Consider the following 22,739-nt stretch of genomic DNA (forward strand, 5'->3'; position numbering starts at 1 on the left):
GAAAGTCTTGATAAAATGCCTATTCAACTGCCTACAAAATCTGCAAACAAAAGAAGAGTTACCCTATATAAAATACTACTGTGTATTTAACATTTCTGTGTAATTTTTATTCATCTGTTTTCTAAGACCAGGTGTAGTTCCACTGTAGCTGCCCTGGAAGACAGAGAACCTGAATAATATTGGCACTTTTGTCCCTGAACAGGAAATACAAATGATAAGACGGGGATGCTCACTGTGAGGTTGTCTCTCAGCAGCTGCATGATGAGGGTGCTGTCTTTGTACGAGTCTTCATTCAGTGTGTCAAGTTCTGCAATAGCCTCATCAAAAGCCTGACAAATATCAACATCCACAATGAACAATACTTAACATCAACACAAACTGACATTCTACGATCACAGACCATTTTTATGTAATGTATGAACAGCCACCTTACTTTCTATTATCCATTAAAAACAAAAGTAAAATCACTTCCTCAGATTCTCAACTTACGAATTTTTGAGGATGACTTGAAATTTATAAAGATATATATACTTAGTTACACAAGCATTTCTTAGTTCTTTCATAGGACAGACAGCACAGTAGCTATGCCCAACATATTTCTTACAAATAAGAACTAGTATTTACTTCACAAAACCCCTCTGAATGCGTCATTTTAAAACACTTTGAGGAGTGCAGAGATTCTAGCAATCACACCTGGTAGGCATTACTTTCCGACCCTCTACATTTCTTTCATACTTTTTTGTTTACTCTGACCAATATGCTCTTTAGATAGATCTTACTGCTTACAACCAAAGCTGGGAGAGTAAGGTAGTGGTAGGTGCTCATGATGGTAAGAAAAAAGAAGAACCGAATAAACATAGGACAAATCCTACCTGGCTATTTAAGTAAAATGCCTAGAAATTAACACACTTGCTATCTCAAATAACCTAAGGAAGGTATTTCTGGACACACGTCTTACCGTTTTAGCCAGTGTGCAGGCCAGTTCCGGGTTATTGAGGATCTCATAGTAGAACACAGAAAAGTTAAGAGCCAGCCCCAGCCGGATGGGGTGTGTGGGTTGCATCTCTTTCTTGCTTATATCGAAAGCCTCTTGGTAAGCTCCTTGGGAATTATCTATCGTTTCTGTGAAGGGAAAAAAACGAAATAAAAAAAAGCATGGTACTGAAAATATTCCATCTAGTATACAGTCACACCTTTAACACAAACTATTAAGTTGGTAGAACCAGTCTTCCCTCTGCAGTGTTCTTTTGAAACCACAGTAGCAAAACCAAAACATTATCTTGTACCAGATTATTAATAAAAAACTAGTTTATAAGGCTGCTTGCTTATACTCAGCTTAATTTAAAACAACAACAACAACAACATAAGAGCCTCTATTTTTGTGACTTTATCTGTAAAAACAATACTGATCCTTGGTATCAAGATATTAATGTGAAAGGCAATATAAAAGTGCCAGTATATAGATCACAATCTGATCTGAGTTTACTGACTGGCCTAATAAAAATGTCACCTTCCTGAAAAAAATGTTCAGTAAGTACTACCAACACTAATCTGATTATGTCATATCTTGAAAAGGTTAGGTTTTCTGAATGAGGCCACCAGGCCCATTACAAGCTCTAAAAAGCCTGACCTAACAGATATTAAGTTATCCCTTTAGAGCCTGAATATGTGCTTTTTTTCCTCCTCTGAAATGGCACATTTACTATCTAAACATAGCTGGTATAGCCCTCACACTGAACTAAGGAGCTTGCTCTCTGGCACACAAGGAGGTGCTGCAATGAGAGCACTCAAGTGTCTCAGTTTCCAGACTGTAAATACAGACTATTTACAAGTCCCAGACTACTGGAGTATTCTACGTTTAGGACTAGAAAAATCCCAATAAACCAGCAAGGGTTAGATCAGTTAATGCTGGGACCCTGGTCCAGTCTCCCAAAGATATCCCTTGACAAGCTGACATTTATATATGTTCAGTCTGTGCAAACATCTGTCACATCCCAGTTTGCTTATCTTTGTGGCAACAGAAATTATACATTGGTAACACAACAGTTTAAGTGTACAGAGTCTTGTTACAGCAAAGTACAAAAGTTTTCTCTTCCTATCTCCAATTACACTGATATAGGGGATAGTAAAACTCACATTTACTTAGTAACTCTCTGAAGAAAAGAGGAGAGGAGGACATAACTACCATTTTCAGAGGCATGCCTTTTTCGGATGAGGTAAAATTAGGAACAAAATAAACTAATTGAAAAAAAATGAGTTATGTGATACTTGTACCTAAAACTTCCTTGATAAATTTAGCAGCAGACACATACACAACATACTACAGTATACTCAACTACCAATACTCCAGAGACTGGGTTCACTACTAATAAATTCACTTCAGCTTTTTAAAGTCAAGTTAGGAAATTTGGTTCCTCTTTTCCCCATATCTCTGCTTTCTGTGATAAATCATTTACCAGCAGTAATACTTTCATCTCATTGCTCCTCTGTATCTGGTTATGTGTTATTAGTCAGTGTTATGATCCCTCAAAACAGGCAGTAGAGTTAGTAAGTTAATATGTCAAGCAGAAGTAGTACAATGTCCTGTTTTTATAGTATGTATGCAATTTTCAGTTATCTTAAGTTTGAAGATACAAGATGCTGAAGATGACATGACATAACAGAATCATCCAAAGCATATGTAAAGAACTCTGGGGCTAAAAATATGATGAACCAAATTCTAAAGCCTGAAAGATTATGTTTGTTTTTAATAATATCTTATCAGATTATAATCAGTTTATGAATTTTTCATAAAGAGCACATAATGTAAATTCATGACTGTATTTTCATTTTTGAAAACACAAGATAACATTACTAACTTGCTCTCCCTTCCTTTTATATTTTAGCTTTACCCATAAAGCGAATACACTTACGCTTCCGATCATCACCACAAGCAACTTCAGCAAGGTACCGGAAGTAATCTCCCTTCATTTTCAGATAGAAGACCTTACTCTCTGGATTAGTTGCATTGGCTATTAAATACTTATCCAACAATTCCTGAAAGAAATAAGTTACAACATTAGGCACTAGTAAAAACAACTGCCACAGTAATCTACACCATACCACCCTGGACTGGAAGCATGGCTAGAAAGCAGGGGTCAGGTGGTTGTCATTAGTTGAATGCTTTGGGATCACAAGTCATAATGGTAAAGCTAGATTACATCAAACACTAATTAGCAAGAGCCTGTCTGTCCACTCATCCATTCATTTAAGCAAGCATTTCCTGATACTTGGGCTTCCCTTATGGCTCAGCTGGTAAAGAATCCCCTGCAATGAGGGAGACCTGGGTTCAATACCTGGGTTGGGAAGATCCCCTGGAGAAGGGAAAGGCTACCCACTCCAGTATTCTAGCCTGGAGAGTTCAACTCGACTGAGCAACTTTCACTTTCGTGATATTTGTTGGATGCTAGGCACTCTACTTGACCAGAGGGGATATAAAGTCCCTCCCTGCCCTCAGAGTCCAGTCTAATAAGAAAAGAAGTGAGTACACCATTAACAGTGCGGCTCTGGAAGAGGCTATAGAAGCACAGAGGGAATATCTGGCTCTATTGCAGATGGTCACTGTTAAGACAGGTTTCCCTGGAGACGGGGTGTCTGACTTGTCAAGAAGTTACAGAGGGAATGCAGCAGTTAGAAAACAAGGATATGCAATCATTTTAGAGAGGGGAAATAAAATGTTTAAGACATTGAGTATGAAGAAGACTACAGTCCCAGAACAAGTAAGTCATTATGGCCTAGAGCAGGGCTACCCGGTGTCCTCTGCAGATGAGAACTCATCCAAAAAGTGGAGGAATACAGGGGTTGAGACAAAGAGCTCTAGAAACTTTTCGAGCAATACAACAGTCATGTCCCTCATGTGAAACTATTTTTTTGAGTTGGGTTAATATTAAGTTTTTTTTTCCCTCATTTTGTACCAAGAAATGTCCACTTGATCCAATGAGCCAATGCCTCTCAAACTGAGGGATTTGCACAAGGTGCACCTAAGAGTATTAAAAAGTCACAAAAAACAAACATGATCAATACCTTCTTGGACTATCAATTTTACTTGATGTTAAGTAATTTAAAAATCTTTCTGTACTAAAAAATATTACAGAGAAAATTATTTTAGAAATTTTAAAATACTAACACCTCATAGATTTGTTTTCGGAGTAAAATCAACAAACAGATACTGAAGAAGTAAAAAATGGCTTAGAAAATACACCTTTAACTCAAGAACTTTCTTGTTTATCTGAATAAAAAGTGCCTAAACAAAATGCAGTCATTATATGAATATTATCTTAAAGGAAATAAAAACATTTTAAATCTTTAAATTTAATGAAAAATATGCTTAGGTTAAAAAATAAATTTTAAAAAGGTCTGAAGCTCAAGGGAAGTTAAACTTACGATTACAGTTAAATTATCTAATGAAGCCCCAGAACTGTATACATTATAAAAGTGGCAACTATAAAAAGTGTGGCTTACATCTGCAAAGCTGCTGGGCCAAGCCTGAAGCAACAGAAGGGCCACACCCAAACACTAAAGTCAACTGAAACTAAATGCTCCTTCTGAATTGAAGGCTCATGTTATAAGAGTTTTCTGCTGCTGGGTATCACCAATACAGTTTTAACAGTATTGAAACAAACTTGAGGAAAAACTCTTTCCCAGGGTTATACAAAATCATACTACTTATTCCTTGAATGCCATTTTTACATATCATGGATGACACTGGACTTAAGGGTTTTTTTTTTTTTTTTGATGGGGGTACAATGGTAAGACAGCCACAAAAAAGTTCTCTAAGTTTCGAAATCTCAAACTGACTCAGTCATCCCTAACTCTAAGAAAAAAGTAGACCAAGAGTAGATTCTGAGCAGCAGTATCAAACAACGCCGACACAGTGTTTCTACTGTGAGAACCAACACCACTGCCTGCATCTGAACTAAGGAGCTACAATGTAAAATGAAGCGCCTCTCACTTTTCTTCTCCAAGTGAGATTCCGCAGAGGATCTCCAGAACAGTGCCAGCTCTGAAAACACAGCACTTACAATCAAAAAAAGAAAAAGAAAAAAAAGAAAGCTACTAGGAACATTTAAGACCAGATCTCTGTGACTAACTGTGGCAGAAATGTGGGAGCATGGGCTCAGAAAAGCCTGACTGGAATGAGGACGGGGGAGAGGAAAGAGAAACGTGATTCTAGCTCTTATGACCCCTCCGTCACTTGAGCCAATGTAGGAGTGCTCATGAGGACTGTCTTACTAGCACACTGGCCTTCCAAGGATTCAGAAAGCTGCTAAACAGCTACTGCATTAGTGGTTACACAGCCACTTATGAAGCGAACTGTACACTCTTCCCTTCTAAAATGATTAACTTTGATCACTAATTTGCATATAGCCATTACGTACGATTTACAGTGTTGGCTTTTATTAAGTGACTTGTGCATTACTTCCATCCTGGAGTTCAGCCAGGTCATGGTTCTTTGTCAGATGCCACTAGCTCTCTGTGAAGGAAACAACAGGTACAGAATAACTCTGTCTTTTCACATGCTGTCAGCAGTAGCCATGCAGATTTTAGCCCAATTAAAAGACATTGGATTCTGCTTCATGTCTTACCAAAATGATCACGGCTGAATCAGGTATTATGCATACCAGTTATTCATTATTAATACCATACAGAATAAAGGCTAAAAATACTTATGGTACATAGCACAGGTCTACATTTTTTTTTTTTGTTAAAAAAATTAAATTATAAAAAAGACTCAATACAGGTTAGAGAGTAAAAACCAAAATGACAAGTGGCTCCCTGGAATAAGAAAATCTTCCGAGATGAGGTCATTGGTAAAAAGTCAGTAGAGAGGAAGTGAAACAATTTTTAACATTAATGTATTTAAAAGTTCCTTCCACTAATTAGTCCTGTCATTACTATTGTCAATAAAACAGGCGATCCCCTTTTTAACTCTTCAACCAGCAAATTTTATGATCCTGGAAGGCTTGAAGAGCTAAATCGGGGTTCCTTCCAGGGCTGAGTGTCACTTGACCAAGAGGCAGAACCAAGAAGTACATGCCTTTCTGAGAGACATGTGACTAAACCAGTGCACTTACTACCCAAAATTACAGGATGTACTAGAAACAGAACATTCTAGACCAAAGAAACTCACATATGAGCAAAAGTCAGAGGAAATAATTTAAGCCATTATTATAGAAGTCATTTCATGAGACACTAACAGACCTTAGAATAAGCTTAATCTCAGAAAAAATAGGATGGGACTAACAATAAAGAGGATTATATTATAAAAGTGGTAAAGAACCACTCAAGAAATGGAAACTGTCAAGAAATAAGTGATGCAAATTTAGTACAGTAACTAATTCCTCAGCCCCATATCTTAGAGAAAAGGTTAGGAATAACAAAACTCCAATACTAATGCTATTTCTAGGAGTGAATTATTTTTACACACAATAGTCCAACCATCACTTCAATAACTTTTCCAAAGTAATTCATTAGGCTTCAGTGGTTAATAGTCTGTGGCATTCAACAAATATTTTTATCTTAAATTTACTTATAAGTGATTTGTTTTATAGATAAAATAAAAACATATTCCTCATTATATAGTTTATACTTATACCAAACTGAGTTTTTGAGAGCAAATAACTAATGAAGCATCTTAAAATACAAACAAAGTGATTGATAGGAAATAAAAAAATGTTCTAAGGAGTTTCAATTATCAGCTTACTGAAACTCATTAAATAAAACACTACTAATATGTTCAATTTCTAATTTCAGGGTATATATGCTAGTCACTATCTGTATATTTTTATCAACACGTTATCACAAAAGATTACATTATTCATTCAACAAATATTTAAGTGTTCAATATGTGCCAAGCTGTATCTTAACCACTCTTGTATGTGTTATTTACATAGAGAGAACAATTATGATAAATTTTACAAATGAATAAAATCACCAAGAAAGCAAGAAACTTACAAAGCCATATAATTAACTAGATGGGACCAGAATCTGAAAATAAAGCTAGCATTCTAAGCACCACCCCATAAACAATGGAGCATATCTAACAGGGATAAGGTTTTGACCTTAAGTTATTCAATTAGTAAATTATCAAACAAAAGAATTAATATGGTATATAGAGCAACATAATTGTTCAATGGAACATTTATCTAAGCTATTTATCTAAAGCTATTTTAATAACATCCCAACCTCAAGAATTATATACAGTATAAAGAACCACTGACATGTAAGAATAGTCTCTAGAAAAAAACTCTATTAGGTTTAACTCCAAGAGACCAAAATCAAAGTAAAATTCAATCACTCAAGGAGGAAGTCATATTTCATCCAGGAAATTCTATTGGATTTTATAAACAGGCAGAAAGCATGGAGGAAGAGGACATTTCCAAGGCACAGAGCCCATGTCATAGGAAAAGGCACAACTGTACAAACAGGTAGAAAGTCACTTGAAGATGGTAAAATCATCTTAAAACAAAAAGTAGAAAAAATTGCCCAAAATACCAAAAGTACATTTTAAAAAGGAATCAAATTTCACAATATTCATCATAAATTACAACTGAACCTCAGTGGAATGAATGCTGAACTAAAAACCTGGTTTTCCAACTAGAACAAGTTCCTTAATTTCTTCTATAAAATAATAGAAATATTTTCTAGTTTTAATAATCTATGCTAATTCTAAGGTACTAAATCAAAGGAGCAACCTGTTAAGTAGAGCAACTTCCAGATAAAAATGCTTCCTTAATATTTTTCATTCACAAAATTCTGTAAATGCGGTATGTTAAACATTTAGCACGTTCCCTACCACACAGTAAGATTCATTATTTGTTAAATGAACATTAACCATGACATAGCAACATGGTAATGAAATGATGCAAAGCAAAAAAAAAAAAAAGTCATACCTAGTATAGGGCTTAAAATGGCATAGGACTTTTCTTGAATTATTTTTCTAATTCTCTATTTTTATCAAAGTAGTAATGCATAATCGTTAATTAACCAGCATTCTAAATTTTTTTTAAAAGTCCCTCCCATTCTTTTCTCTGTTTAACTCCTTTAGCAAATTTGTGCGTGTGTGAAAAACCATGATCTCATACTAATATATCCAGAATTTCAGTTCAACCTCACAGGATTTTTCTCCCCTTACTTGTATCGTCACACAAAGTAAGACTCTAGTTTCCGTTAAAATAATGTGTAATACATGCCATCACCTAAAACTCAAAAGTGAAAAATAAACTCTCTCTCCCTTCCCTGGATCCTGAGACAGCCAGTTCTTCCCCTCCCAAGGCAACCATCACCATCATTTTCTTATACGTTCTTCCAGATATGTTATACATTTTAAATCCACATACATTCCCGTTCTCATGTTAGTCTACTATGTACATTGTTCTACACCTTGCCTTTTCCATATAATAATCCCTCTGAGATCATTCCCTATGAACATGTTCATAACTGTCTCATTCTATAATATATAACAACACTGAAGAGCACTGTGTATGCCTACTATATGGGCATATCGTAATTATTTAATCTACTCTGATGACCATTTAAGTTGCTTCCCATCTGATGATATTTCCAACAATGTACCAGATGTACACTTGATCCTTGGAAGATAGATGTTGAAGTGTCCTTCCTGGGGCAATTTTAATTTACATCCCCACTAGCAATGTATAAGTGTTCCAATTTCTCAGCATCCTTCTGAACCCAGAGTATTATCAAATGTTTTTTATCTTTTCCAATCTAATAAGGAAAAAATCTTACTATAATTTTATTTGCAGTTTTGTTTAAACAGTATGTTTAAATCCTTTGCCATTTTCCCAAGGAGTTTTTTCCCTTACTGTTATGTAGGGATATACGTTAATGAAAAGTCTGTTTTTCAGATGTATCTCATATAACTTCATGTATTCCAAGATTCTACCTAGCAATAAATTATATTAAATCAGACATAATATTACGAATGTTTCTGACCCATAGGTTAACGACTGTTTGATTCTAACACAAACAAAATATACAAACAGAAGACTTAATTGAAATACAAGTCTGAGTGTGTGTTTAGGTTCTGCCCACCTGACCAGATGAAATAATACATATTAAATGTGGCCTGAATACTAGCATATCAGATTAAAAAACACACACACACCCCTCTCACTCACTCCTGTATGAAGTATTTAAGAAATTTATAACTCATCACCTTAAATAGACACGTAGAAACATAACTTTCTGGTTGGGCAATACAGTGAGACCAAGCATTTTCCCTTCTAAAAATAATCAAAATGCTAAACAGAAATAGATAAAATAGAAGAAAAAATTATAGCAAAGTTCCAAAGGAAGGAAGAAAGTGCTAGATAGGAAGATGAAACAAAAGTTAGAGCAAAAAGTAAAAATTTACAATACAAAGAAAAACTTTGTCATTGTTGAAAAGTAGCAAGAAAGCTATTTCATGGACTTCTGGAGGTTATGGGTGTAGTTTCCATGAAAAACTAAAAACCAAACACAATCTGTGCAGGTGCTATTCAAATTTTTATCTCATATATGATGTGTGAATCCATAAACTTGAGTTCACCTCAGTCGAGTCCAACTCTTTTCGACCCCATGAACTGCAGCACGCCAGGCCTCCCTGTCCATTACCAACTCCTGGAGTCCACCCAAACCCATGTCCACTGGGCTGAAAGTGTGCGTAAATGTGGGCCATGGCTTACTGTGCCCAGCAGAAACAGATCATCAAAACCACTTCCATAATCCAAGGCACCCACACAAGTTCCATAGGAAACACCACATCCAAATTTTTTAGAACAATGAAACTAATCAAGGAACAGATATACCATGATGAGAGTGCAACAGACAAACAGATGGTAAGTACCCAAGAACTTAAGTGAAACAGTGTGCATTAAAACAAATATATGAGAAATGTCTAAAAATTCTTAAAGAATCCTCTAAGGATATATATTTTAGTATTTACAGATTAAATGGATGATGCCTAGGACTGGCTTCAAAATAATGGATGTGTGTCTGTTGGGGATATAAACAAAATTCGTAATTGTCAGGGCAGGGTAATGGTACATGGGGAGTTATTACAACACTCTCTTTATTTTTGTTATTAAAACAACCAAAAATATTGGAGAGGAAAAAAAGAAACAGAAGTCCAAAGATAGGATTCAATAATTCAAAACCGTAATTAATTCAAAATCATAATTCAAAAAAATGTATCCTTTTGCAGCCCAATGTTCACTGCGGCACTATTTACAATAACCAGGACACGGAAGCAACCTAAATGTCCATCAACAGAGGAAAGGATAAAGAAGTGGTACCTATGTACAACGGAGTATTACTCAGGCATAAAAAGGAATGAAATTGTGCCACTTGCAGAGACATAGATGGATCTAGAGACTGTCATACAGAATGAAGTAAATCAGAAAAAGAAAAATAAATATCGTCTAACACCGCTTACATAGGAAATCTAGAAAAGTCATACAGATCAACTTATTTGCAAAGCAGAAAAAGAGACCCAGACATATGAATACCAAGGAGGGAAGGGAAGGTAGGATGAATTGAGAGATTGGGATTATCATATATACACTGCTGCTGCTGCAGTTAGTCACTTCAGTCGTGTCTAACTCTGTGCAACCCTAGGGACTACAGCCCACAGGCTCCTCTCTAGGTAACAATACTGGAGCGGGTTGTCAAGCCCTCCTCCAGGGGCTGTTCCCGACCCAGGGATCAAACCCTAGTCTCCTGCACTGCAGGCAGATTCTTTACTGCTGAGTCACCAGGGAAGCCCCGTATACACACTACTATATGTAAAATAGATTGAGAACCTACTAATGAGAACCTACTATACGACACTGAGAACTCTCCTCAGCGCTCTGTGGTGACCCAAGGGGGAAGGAAAACCCAAACAGAGGGGATATGTGCATATGTAAAGCTGAATCATTTGGCTGTACAGCTGAAACACACACAACATTTTAAAACAACTGTACTTCAATTTAAAAAAAGAAAAGCCTCTTGGAGATGGGGGAGAGAATTTTTTAAATTAAAAATAAAAAGGACTTCTCTGGTGGTCTGTGGATAAGAATCTGCCTGCCAATGCAGGGAACAGGGGTTTGATCCCTGGTTTTGGAAGATTCCACATGCCTCTGGTTAAGTAAGCCCATGTGCCACAACTACTGAACCCTCGCCTACAGCCTGTGCTCCTCAACAAGAGAAGCCCCTGCAATGAGAAGCCCGTATACTGCTACAAAGAGCAGCCGCCACTAACCAAAACAAGAGAAAAGCCCAAGCAGCAACAAAGACCCAGTACAACCAAAATAAATTATTTTTTTAAGAAAGCAGTAATAGAGAAGGCACGTTTGAAGAAACTCCTCAGAATGCAGAATAAAGAACCAGCAACGTGAAAAAATGTAGATAAGTCAAAAAGATGCAAGATAACATGCAACAGGAATTCCAGGAGAAATTAGAATGAGGAAGAAATGTTACGTAGAGATAACGGCTGAGATTCTTCCAGTTACTAGTATAAAAAATCTTCAAAGTGGAAAAACACACTAAATCCCCCCCAAAATAAAACAAAAATGAATTCATATGTAGACCAGCATGGCAACATTGAGGAATGTCAAAGACAAGAAAATTCTTAAAAGCAACCAGAGAAATGACACATTACCTATAAAGAAAGAAAGAACAGTATGGCTGACAAGTTGATTTTTTATGAGAAAACAATCAAGTATCTTAAAAGTGAGGAGAAAAACAACTGTCAGCTAAAATTTCATAACCAATTAAAGTACCATATAAAAGCAAGTGCAAAATGAAGACGTTTCCAGACAGAGACAGAAGTTCCCTCTAAGACCTTTACTGAAGAACCCCTTTTGAGTTAAGAAGAAAGTAATGGAACAAGAGAAGTCACCAAGTAGAGTAATATAGTAACTAAAATATGTATTTCAGAGCAACTGAAAAATTCCTGGTCATAATCTATGAAAACAACTCTTCCAAAACTGCAACATAGATTCATTAGAAGGTGCTGAATAACAATACATATGTGACACATGTTGCAAAGGACAGTATTTCAGATTATTTAGAAGGTCAAAACTTCTTTCATATTAAGTATGTGCAAAGGATTGAGTTGGCTATTAAGGACGTGTGCTTTCCAATCCTCTTTTAGAAGATTATCTAAATTTTTAAGGATAGTTAATGTGTTCCCCCTTCTTTAATCCAAAAAGTGTCAGGCTCTAAGACTACACTTTGTACTATCATAGTTCAATCAGCTACTAGGGGGAAAACATTTCACTAGGATAATCATGGATCTCAAACATTTCAACAGCTATCTATTTTAAGGTAACTGACAAGATGTGGATTCATTTTAGATATTTATTGGCACAAATTTAGCCAATATTTATATGCTAACGCTCACAAAATCTGCCTTTTATCTAGCTAAGTAATTTACTTCTGTAACTCCTACCTCATTTTACTGCAGTTAATGACAATCCCTACTTAGGAGCCGGTTGTGAAGATTGAATGACTCAATACAAATTACCTAGAACACTGCTTGGTACACAAACCTCCATCACCACGCACCACCACACAAGCACCAGGCCGAGTGCTCCTATCTGTATTTATGGACATTGGGATGGGCCACTGGGACTTCAAACTTCACTCATCCTAAAACATATTAAATTTGCCTTCCAAACACGATCTCCTGTAATTCTCCTCCCCTACTACATTTTGTCTTCAGAAAAAAGCACTCCCTTGCCCTAGTTAGAAACCTGAGTGTTATCCTAATGCTTCTTTGGCCTCACTCCCCTGATCAGTGAGTGATCAGTAAAAGTCGCTGAGCCGTGTCAGACTCTTGGTGTCAGAATATGCAGTCCATGGAATTCTCCCGGCCAGAATACTGGAATGGGTAGTCTTTCCCTTCTCCAGGGGATGAATCTTCCCAACCCAGGGATCGAACCCAAGTCTCCCACATTGCAGGCCGATTCTTTACCAGCTGAGCCACAGGGAAGCCCAAGAATACTGGAATGGGTAGCCTATTCCTTCTCCAGTGGATCTTCCCAAACCAGGTATCAAACCGGGGTCTCCTGCATTGTAGGAGGATTCTTTACCAGCTGCCTGCAATGTGGGAGACCCAGGTTCAATCCCTGGGTCAGGAAGATCCCCTGGAGAAAGAAATGGCAACCCACTCCAGTATTCTTGCCTGGAGAATCCCATGGAGGGAGGAGCCTAGTAGGCTACTGGGGTAGGCTATAGCCGGACATGACTGAGCTACTTCACTTTTTTTTTCTTTACCAGCAGAGCCACAAGGGCTCAAGAATACTGAAGTGGATAGCCTATTCCTTCTCCAATGGATCGTCCCAACCCAGGAATCAAACTGGGCTGTCCTGCATTGCAGGCAGATTCTTTACCAACTGAGCTACCAGGGAAGCCCTCATACCACTCCCCTGGCACCCCATATTTAGTCACCCAAGCCTGTGGATGTAGTATTTTCCAAGTCAAGACTTTAGAAACCTTCAAGAAGCACAGTATACTTTCGGAACACACATCTCCCATCTCTTAACTATAAACCACTGAAGAAGACTATTTCATCTAGAGTAACACACACACACACATGTATTTGTATAGTAAATTAATAAAAATGTAAAACTGTAATATGATAGTATGTAAATATACCTTAAAAATAAGGATGAGTCAATCAGAATGAACAGTGCTCACAGGCATGGAAACAGAAAAGGGATACAGACACTGAAGGAAAAGGATACAATATACAGTCATAATCAGGAAGTTGCTTACGTGGGGGGCCAACTATACTTATTGTACTACATCATTTTATGTGACAGACTTCTATCTGCAGATTTTGGTTTCATGGAGGCTCTTGGAACCAATCCCCGTGATACTAAGGGATAACTATTAATTTATAGTCTTAGGCCAGTGAGAATCCCAGTCAATCAATCCACTGACTAATCCATGCCCTACATGGGCATGGATTGACAATGGAGATGACAGCCATTAAACATGTGAGCAGCCATGCAATTTCTCATGTCATAATGCCACATTTCCTAAGCAACTCCCTCATTATGACTTGACTCCTATGTGAGCCTGCCTTCTGAATGAGAACTTACTGATCACACCACAAGTACTTCAATCTTTGTGCTAGCTATTCCTCACTGTAAATGAATACTATCGATTTTATACATCAGTTACAGGAGCCTGATTATCACTAGATCTATCTATGAAAAACAGCTCCTCCCTGATGTGTCTGAGTCAACAAGGCTAAAGGTCATACAATAAAGTACCAGAGGTAATGCACCCCCTCCCACCACTCTATCCACAATTTTACTTCTCTGCAGTGTCACATGGATGAGTGTTCTTACACCTTTTGAAATATGAATAGCCACTAGACCTCAATATGCCTTAAACAGAAATAAATTTATTTCTAAACCTGTTTTTATATTTCCATTGCTTATTTCTAATCATCCCACCATCCCTCCTACCCACAGCTCATCACCACAACCTCTGATTTTTCACTCTCCATTTCCCATCCTACCACCAACTATTCAGCCAATATTTTCACCTGTCCTCTCAGTCTCATTCCTATTTCTATTACCCAGAATTAACCATATCATTTCACTTCAACTAATCCAATAATCCAACTGATCTACCAGGTTTTAGGCTTTCTTCTCTCTCTAACCCATTTTATATCCTACTGTAAGATTAAGCATAAATTCCATTCTGGGTATGTTAATCCACTGCTCAAAAAATCCCAATGGCCTGTTAAAGAATAAACTTAAAGCCTAGCGCACATGGTCCTCCAAGATTAGACTCCAAACCTAGAGCCTTTGACTAACCTAAGTGATAAGTAAAGGCTGATCCCCTTGGCCATCACAGCAGCGGATGAAGCTGGGGGAGAGATCCAATTTCCCCAGTGTGCCATACGATATGGCTATTCCCATATGCCACAACACAAAGAAGCTGAGAGGCACTGTCTCGGGTGACTGACATCCAACATATATCCATTATTACCACTCCTGCACTGGCAGGAGGAGCAGAGAACAATGAGGTAACTCTGAAATACTTACAGTGGCATGCTAAGAAACAAAACAGCAGGTATGGGCACGTGAAAAGGCAAACGCTGTAAGTATAATATCTCTAGCACTATGCAGAGAAGATGGTCTCGGGTCTCTGAAGAGTCTTCAAGTAGCAAGGCTGGATGCAGCAGAGTTGAGAGTAACTAGTCATTAAGATCATCCAACTCCTGCCTCTTCTTGTTGGTTTCTGTGCTCATCGAACAATCTTCTAATGCTAATTTGGCTCCTCCAATAAATTTGCCTTCAAGCAGTAAACACGGCTAGACAAAGACTGCCTCACCTGTAGCTCTGGCAGCTCCCCTTTCTGTGTGCCAACGGAAGATCTGGAGGCCATGAGTCCAAGGGGACAAACCCTGGACTGTAAATGTACACTAGTGTGTTGTTCATCTGGCACCCTGACAGACAGACAGACAAACAATTCTTCCTTATCCTGACCTGAGGGAGGGAAACCTGTGAAGAAGGGTTATCAAGTCTTCATATCTCCAATTTCTATTTACTAAAATGTAAACAGCTCTGGAGCATTCATGAATGTGAACATGCCATTCTGGAGAAAGGGTGTAGACTAAAAACACCTTGTATAAAGTGTTCAGACTTTTGAGATATGATTCTAAAAGGAACAAAGGACCTAAAATTCAATGCTGGCTGAAAATCTGTCAAATTAATAATCTAAAATTAATATGAATTAAGGTGACATGATGACCTGTAATCGTGGTCAGAGAAATTAATATAGATTCCTCAGATCCAAAGGGACACGTGCTACTATAGTCACAGTGAAAGTAAAAGAAGCCAGAGTGGTCCATGCAATTGTGTGGTTAATTATTTTTGTGGGCAAAAGGAAACAAGGAGCTAAAACCCACAAGATAAATAGGGAAAGAAACAGAAAAAAAGAATTCACAGCTCTCAACAAAAAGAGAAAAAGCTTTATCTATGCCCCTGTACCCAATTATTTCTGAAGTCTTTCTCCTGGTCCACAAGCTGTCGAGCATCCCATGACGCAGGTGAAACAAGTACCAGGGATAGCAGTACCACTGCCAACATCTACTGGAGCACAGTGGCGCTGTTAGGGGCCCTTTTGTGAGGACAGTACCCCTCTCTCCTAAACAATGAGCACTTAAAAAATAAAAATACTCTCCTGTAGAAGAACGTTTGTCTTATCTTCCAACTCAGCTACAGAGCTGTTACAACTGCAGTGGTGAAGACACATAACAGAAAGAGTTTTAGCCTCAGACAAATAGTGAGGTTTGTGTAAACTGCAACGTTAAAGAAAATCACATTCTTTGTCCCCTTACTTCACCCAAAGCAGCCGAGCCAATTCCAGATACTCTTAGAAACAAGTGTAGTGTTCAGTCCTTTGTCTCTGACCTACTGTCTCTCCACGTTTTAGCAGCTGAGTATTGAGTGGCCACAACAGCAAGATAGGAATGTTATCCTTTCACCTCAAAGCTCCCAACTCCCTGGCCAAAATACGAAGGTTTGGAAGGACAGTTTAATACATACACTTGCAACACTAATACTGCTTTCCAAATCTGCCGATCTGCATCAAAAACAACTACACATACACAGCCACAATTTGCCAACATTTACAGATCGGTGCTACCAAAAGAACCAAGGCAAATATCAATGTCCATACTTCCTTCCCCTTAGAGAACTAAGAAACTATGTTAGCATCCAAAAACTATGTTAGCCCCTGCAATTTGCAAAGTAAAACAAGACAAATGATAGTGAGAAGACAAGAGTGTTCCTTAAAAGGAAAACAAAACAAAACGAACAGAACAGGAAGTCAAATCTTAGTTTGGTCATAAGTAATCCAACTGGACAGACATCCTAAAAGAAAATATGTTCAAGCAATTAAAAATAGGTCAAATTGCCTTCCTAGCTTAGTAGATGGATCAAGTTTTGCTTGATCTTAGGTAAACTACCAAGAATAGATAATAGCAAAGATACCAGTGTACTTTCACATGAGCTTTGTCTTTTGTTAGTCTATGCCAAAACTGAATTAAGCCATTTCTACATTACAGAAATTACACAATTATTTGCAGATTAACTTTTCCATCTATGGCTAAGCCGCACCAAATGCATTTATCTCTGCAGTTGTATTATATACAACCCTCTGGTCTAGCCTTTAGTCTACAAAATCTATTTCAGGGCATAAAGAGAAGAACAGGGTCAACAGGAATTTAAGAGGCCATGATAAGAAAATTAATCTGCACTGGCCACTAAACTTACATTAGTAACTGATTATATTCAACTGAACTACTGAGTACAACACAAAAAAAAATAATTTTGAAAAATTATTAAGAGTAATCAAAAGAAAAAATAAAAATGAACTCCCTGTTCTTATATACCCTTACAGCTTACCAATAATGATCTGATTTAAAGAGGAAGCCACTAGAGTAACTCAGGACACTGTAAACTCCAGACAATACAGAATTGGGTCTCATTACTAGACGATGGGAAAGGAAATATTATATCAACATAACAACCCATCCTTACACAGAGGAGAGGGTTAAGAGCAATGCTAAGAAACTACACAATATAGGAGAGAAGCATAGGTAATTCTACGTGCCTGGAACACAGAGGGAAGTGTTCTTTTCTCTCCCTTTATGCCAAGTTTATCAAGCAATACCAATATATAGTAAAAGATAAAATGGGGCTGCTCTACCTCCTAGAAGAGCACAGACTCAAATGGACCAAAAATTGAATGTAAGAACTAAGATGATAAAACTCTTAGATGAGAGCGTAGATATAAATCTTTATAACCCTGAATTCCATAATGGTTTCCTAAATATATTGTAACAGAAGCACAAGCAATCTAAGAAAAAAAATATGTCATATTTCATCAAAATTAACAACTTTTGTTATTGAGCTCGGCCAATGCATTCTCCCCACCTCTTTCCCTAATCTTTTGAAGTTGTTACTCTCGCCATCCTTTCTCTAATAAGTTGGTTCTCAAGGTTTTTTCCTCTACTCTAAATATCTTGGCGACTATAAGAAAAGTAAGGAGGAAATAAAAATTTCCAGGGGACCACCAGTAGTTTGATATAGACTCCCATCTCAATTTGTTCAGAAACATAAAGTCACTTCAATATACACCATTTCCCATTTCCAATGCCAGTCCCTGGATGTTTAAATATTATGCAATTTTTTCAAATGCATTTAAAGCTAAAATTAATTAAAATCTTTAATTTTTAAAAAAAAATTAAAATTTTCATCAAGAATCAAATACCTGGACCTGGTCTCTGTAATCAGTACCCAAATAATCTAGAGTATTTTCTGATCAAAAATGCATAAACCCTTACGATAACCTTTCTAACCTCCTTGCTAGTCCATCAGAACCCTGAGAGGACAACATGAGCATTGAAAGCCTAAAGAAACACATTGCCAAATACTTGGATATAGTACCAGGTTGAAATATCAGAACACCTAATACATATATGTTTAATTGCAGGTATCTAATACTGTAGTTTTTAAAAGAGTAAAGCTTTTCTGAGCTGTGTTCAAATAATGTCTGGCGGAATGAGCAAAACAAGAAGGAAAATGGGAGTACTAAATATTCTAGATAAGTAACAACATAAAGTCTGATTTAAAAATCAATGTCATTACAGTTTTAAAGTATTTTCACGTGCTTTCCCATTTATTTCCCACAATCATCCTGACATTTACAAAGACAAATCTAAGACTGTCCTTTAAGAATAAAGCATTAAGATTATTAAGTATTAAGCATTTAATGCTTAACAAGCATTAAGATTAAATTTACATGGGTCATTACTGTCATGTTCTCACCCTCCACACCACTGTTTCTCTAAGTAAAGCTTGCAGCAAACATATAGGAGAATGTTCAAAGCTTTAAGGCAGTAAACTAATTGAGGATACTTTACAACATATATTTAGCACCACACTATGCCAAATCCATCTGGAGCAAAACGTGCAGTAGACAAAAGAAATCATGCAAAGTGCTGTTCCTATGGATGGAAAGAATGTAAATGGATAGTCAAGATCTGTGCAAAAGACAAGTTTCATTAAAATGCTTCAACCAACGCTGGCTAACAGCTAACCTGACTTCCTGTCTCCAAGAGCTGTCTAACTTTCAAACCTAAATGCAACCAGTTCCAAAAGCCATTATCTACAAATTTCATTCATGCCAACTCAGCTTCTAGGCTGGGTACTGGAGAGTGAAATCAAATTAACCTTCCTTAACCATTCTAACGTTAAGGAAGCAGAAACCATTCCAACAAACTAGTTCTTAAGTAAGTTTTTCAGGAATTAACCAGGGATTCTTTCTTACCCAATACCTAAAATAAATTTTTCTTTATTATCAAGTCTGTGATTTTTCTGGTCTCCAAATCTATACTCCTAGAATAATTTGGGGGGTAAAGAGACTGGGCAATGAGAAAGGAGGGGAAGGTTTTACAAATTTCATTATCACCACATAATCACAACTACTCAGAAACCTACTCAATCACACAAAATGATCCAAGAGCAGCAATTTTCAAAGTGTGTTGAGAACTCCTCTGTTGTTGTTCAGTTGCATTGGACTCTTTGCAACCCCATGGACTGTAGCACACCAGTCCTCCCTGTCCATCACCAACTCCGGGAGCTTGCTCAAACTCATGTCCATCCAGTCAGTGATGCCATCCAACCATCTCACCCTCTGTTGTCTCCTTCTCCTCCTGCCTTCAATCTTTCCCAGCATCAGGGTCTTTTCCAATGAGTCAGTTCTTCGCATCAGGTGGCCAAAGTATTTGAGCTTTAGCTTCAGCATCAGTCCTTCTAATGAATATTAAAGGTTGAGTTCCTTTAGGATTGACTGGTTTGATCTCCTTGCCATCCAAGAGACTCTCAAGTCTTCTCCAACACCACAGCTCAAATGCATCAATTCTTCGGCGTTCAGTCTTTATGATCCAACATCCATACATCACTACTGGGAAAATCACAGCTTTAACTAGATGGACCTTCGTCAGAAAAGTAATGTCTCTGCCTTTTTCTGAGAACTCCGATCCCTCCCCCCATCTTTTGGAGTGGGGTGGGGCAAAAGCACAAACCACTTTCATAATACATATTAAGATACTATTTGCTTTTTTACTGTCATGCTCTCACTAGTGGAGTTTTCCACAAGCTACAAAAGGTGTGATACAACAAATAAAACAATGCCACTATTCTCAATTTTCTTTTTACAAAATGTTATTATTACACTTCTATACCATATCTAATACATGACATATCTAATACACTTCTGACATATCTTTGTCAAATTCAGACAAAGTAAAATGGTGGTTCCTGGGATGGGAGAATACGGAGTTAGTGTTTAATGGGTAGAGTTTCATCTGGAGAAGATGAAAAAGATCTGAAAAGCTGGTGATGACTGTACAACAAAGCGAATGTAATAATGCCACAGAACTGCATGCTTAAAATGGTAAATCTGACATCAGGTATAAGTGAAGTCGCTCAATTGTGTCCAACTCTTTGTGACCCCATGGACTGTAGCCTGCCAGGCTCCTCCATCCGTGGATTTTCCAGGCAAGAGTACTGGAGTGGGTTGCCATTTCCTTCTCCAGGGGATCTTCCCACCCCAGGGACTGAACCCAGGTCTCCCGCATTGAAAGCAGACTCTTTACTGTCTGAGGCACAAGGGAAGCGACATCAGGTATACTTTACCACAACTGAAAGAAAAAAAAAAAAACTAGTAACGTTAATTTCTAATGTTTATTATTATTATAAGATGGGTTATAAAATCTTCAGTTTAAATTTTAATAATGTAAATATCTACAGGTATAATCTATACAAACAAAAGCCTTTAAGTTCCACAATTTTTTGTTCTTGCTGTTCCACAGTATTTTTAAGTTTGTGCAAAGGGGTCTTAAGACCAAGAAGTTTGAGAACCACTGCCCCAGAGTATAGTAAATTACGTAAGTCTTCCATTGCATTCTTTACCTCCATTAATCTATTTATTAGCACTTACCACCAAATAAAAGCAAAAGCCAATGGTGCCGAGTCTATCAGCCCACTCTTCTAAGTGGACAGCAATACCTTTCCATAAGTTCTCCTATCTTGAGGTCAACAAGACGTGGGCTTCACCGTTTTGGGTTTCTTCCCAGTAAGTATTAAAGGCATTCAACCACAGCAATGTAGAGTGTTATACCGTTAGCACATGGCAACAGTGAGCACCTACTGACCCACTACCCTATCTTACAATTAACCTTTGGCCAAATTGCCTTATCATACATGTATCTATCCAATTCTGTTAGCTTTTGTGTAAGCTGAAGATATCAGTACATGACTGTCACTAACCAATGTTTATTTTCTTTTGAAGTAAAAATTTACATACAACGAAAAGTACAAACATTAAGCACATACTTCCCAAGTTTCCACATGTACATGTGTAACTCAAATCTGTATCAGCACAAAGACCATTACAATCAAAGTTCCTCCATCCCCTGAAGTTCCCACTCTTCTGACTTTTCACCTAGAGGCTACTTGTGCTTGTTCTAGAATTTCACATAACTAGAATGACATTATGTGCTTCTTCACTTAGCATGTTTTTGAAACTCATCTATATTACAGTATGTATCAGTAGTCCATTCCTTTTTATTGCTGAGTAGTACTCTATGAATATACCACAGTTAATTCATTGTCCTAATACTGGACTGTTTTCAGTTTTCTGATCTTAGAACAAAGCTACTATGGTCGTTCTTGTACAGGGCTTTTTCTCTTGTGTAAAAACTTAAGAGTGGAAAATTTCTAGGGGAGAAAACCTTTTAACCATGGAAAATCTCAAACATATACAAGAGAGAGCATAATGAGTTCTCATAAAAGCCAGCTGCTACTATATTAATTCACACACACAACGTTTCACCTTAACCCCCTCCTCCTATTTGAAAGTTGCAGATACCATCATTGTGTCTTTAAATACTTCAATATATAAACAACATTTATAATCTGGTCAAATTATTTAAGTAGAAATGGATGAACTATAATTTTTCTTCGTTTCACATCTTTCAAATGATATTTCTCTACCATCCCTCCTCGATACCTAGAAAGTCAATGGCACAAAGATACCTTCTGCTGTTGCTCTGAAAGAACTAGTGCTAAACACAAAAACTGGTATTGATAAATATCATAAAGAAATAAACATCAATATGATCAAGCAGATTTCCCAATTGTCAAGCACCTTGAATTACCTAATCTCATGACATGGTATCATTTTATGAGTGAAACTGGTGGTGTTCAGTTGCTAAGTGATGTTCCACTCTGTGACCCCGTGAACTGTTGCACGCCAGGCTTCCCTGTCCTTCACTATCTCCCTAAGTTAGATCAAACTCATGTCCATTGAGTCAGTGATGCCATCCAACCATCTCATCCTCTGTTGCCCCCCTTCTCCTCCTGCCCTCAATCTTTCTCAGCATCAGTGTCTTTTCCAAAGAGTCAGCTCTTCGCATCAAGTGGCCAAAGTACTGGACCTTCAGCATCAGTCCTTACAATGAATATTTAGGGTTGATTTCTTTACGATTAATAGGTTTGATCTTCTTTGTTGTCCAAGAGACTCTTAAGAGTCTTCTCCAGCACCACAATTCAAGAGCATGAATTCTTTGGCCCTCGAAATTCTTTATGGTCCAACTCTCACATTCATACATGACTACTGGGAAA

General features: G+C 37.4%; 1 protein-coding gene across 4 annotated transcripts in view; it reads right to left on the bottom strand.

Moving 5' to 3' along the window:
• YWHAQ (tyrosine 3-monooxygenase/tryptophan 5-monooxygenase activation protein theta) overlaps nucleotides 1-22,739 on the bottom strand; it is a 31,539-nt gene that overhangs the window by 1,814 nt on the left and 6,986 nt on the right. For all 4 annotated transcript variants that reach the window (XM_065928575.1, XM_065928578.1, XM_065928577.1 and 1 more), the window contains exons 3-5: nucleotides 2,913-3,036; nucleotides 959-1,122; nucleotides 234-329 (exon numbers count right to left, since the gene is read on the bottom strand). In XM_065928575.1, coding sequence (XP_065784647.1) covers nucleotides 234-329; nucleotides 959-1,122; nucleotides 2,913-3,036 — 384 coding nt within the window. The remainder of the gene's footprint in view (nucleotides 1-233; nucleotides 330-958; nucleotides 1,123-2,912; nucleotides 3,037-22,739) is intronic.

This window comes from Muntiacus reevesi, chromosome 3, assembly GCF_963930625.1.
Source record: "Muntiacus reevesi chromosome 3, mMunRee1.1, whole genome shotgun sequence".
In the NCBI taxonomy this organism is placed as follows: domain Eukaryota; kingdom Metazoa; phylum Chordata; class Mammalia; order Artiodactyla; family Cervidae; genus Muntiacus; species Muntiacus reevesi.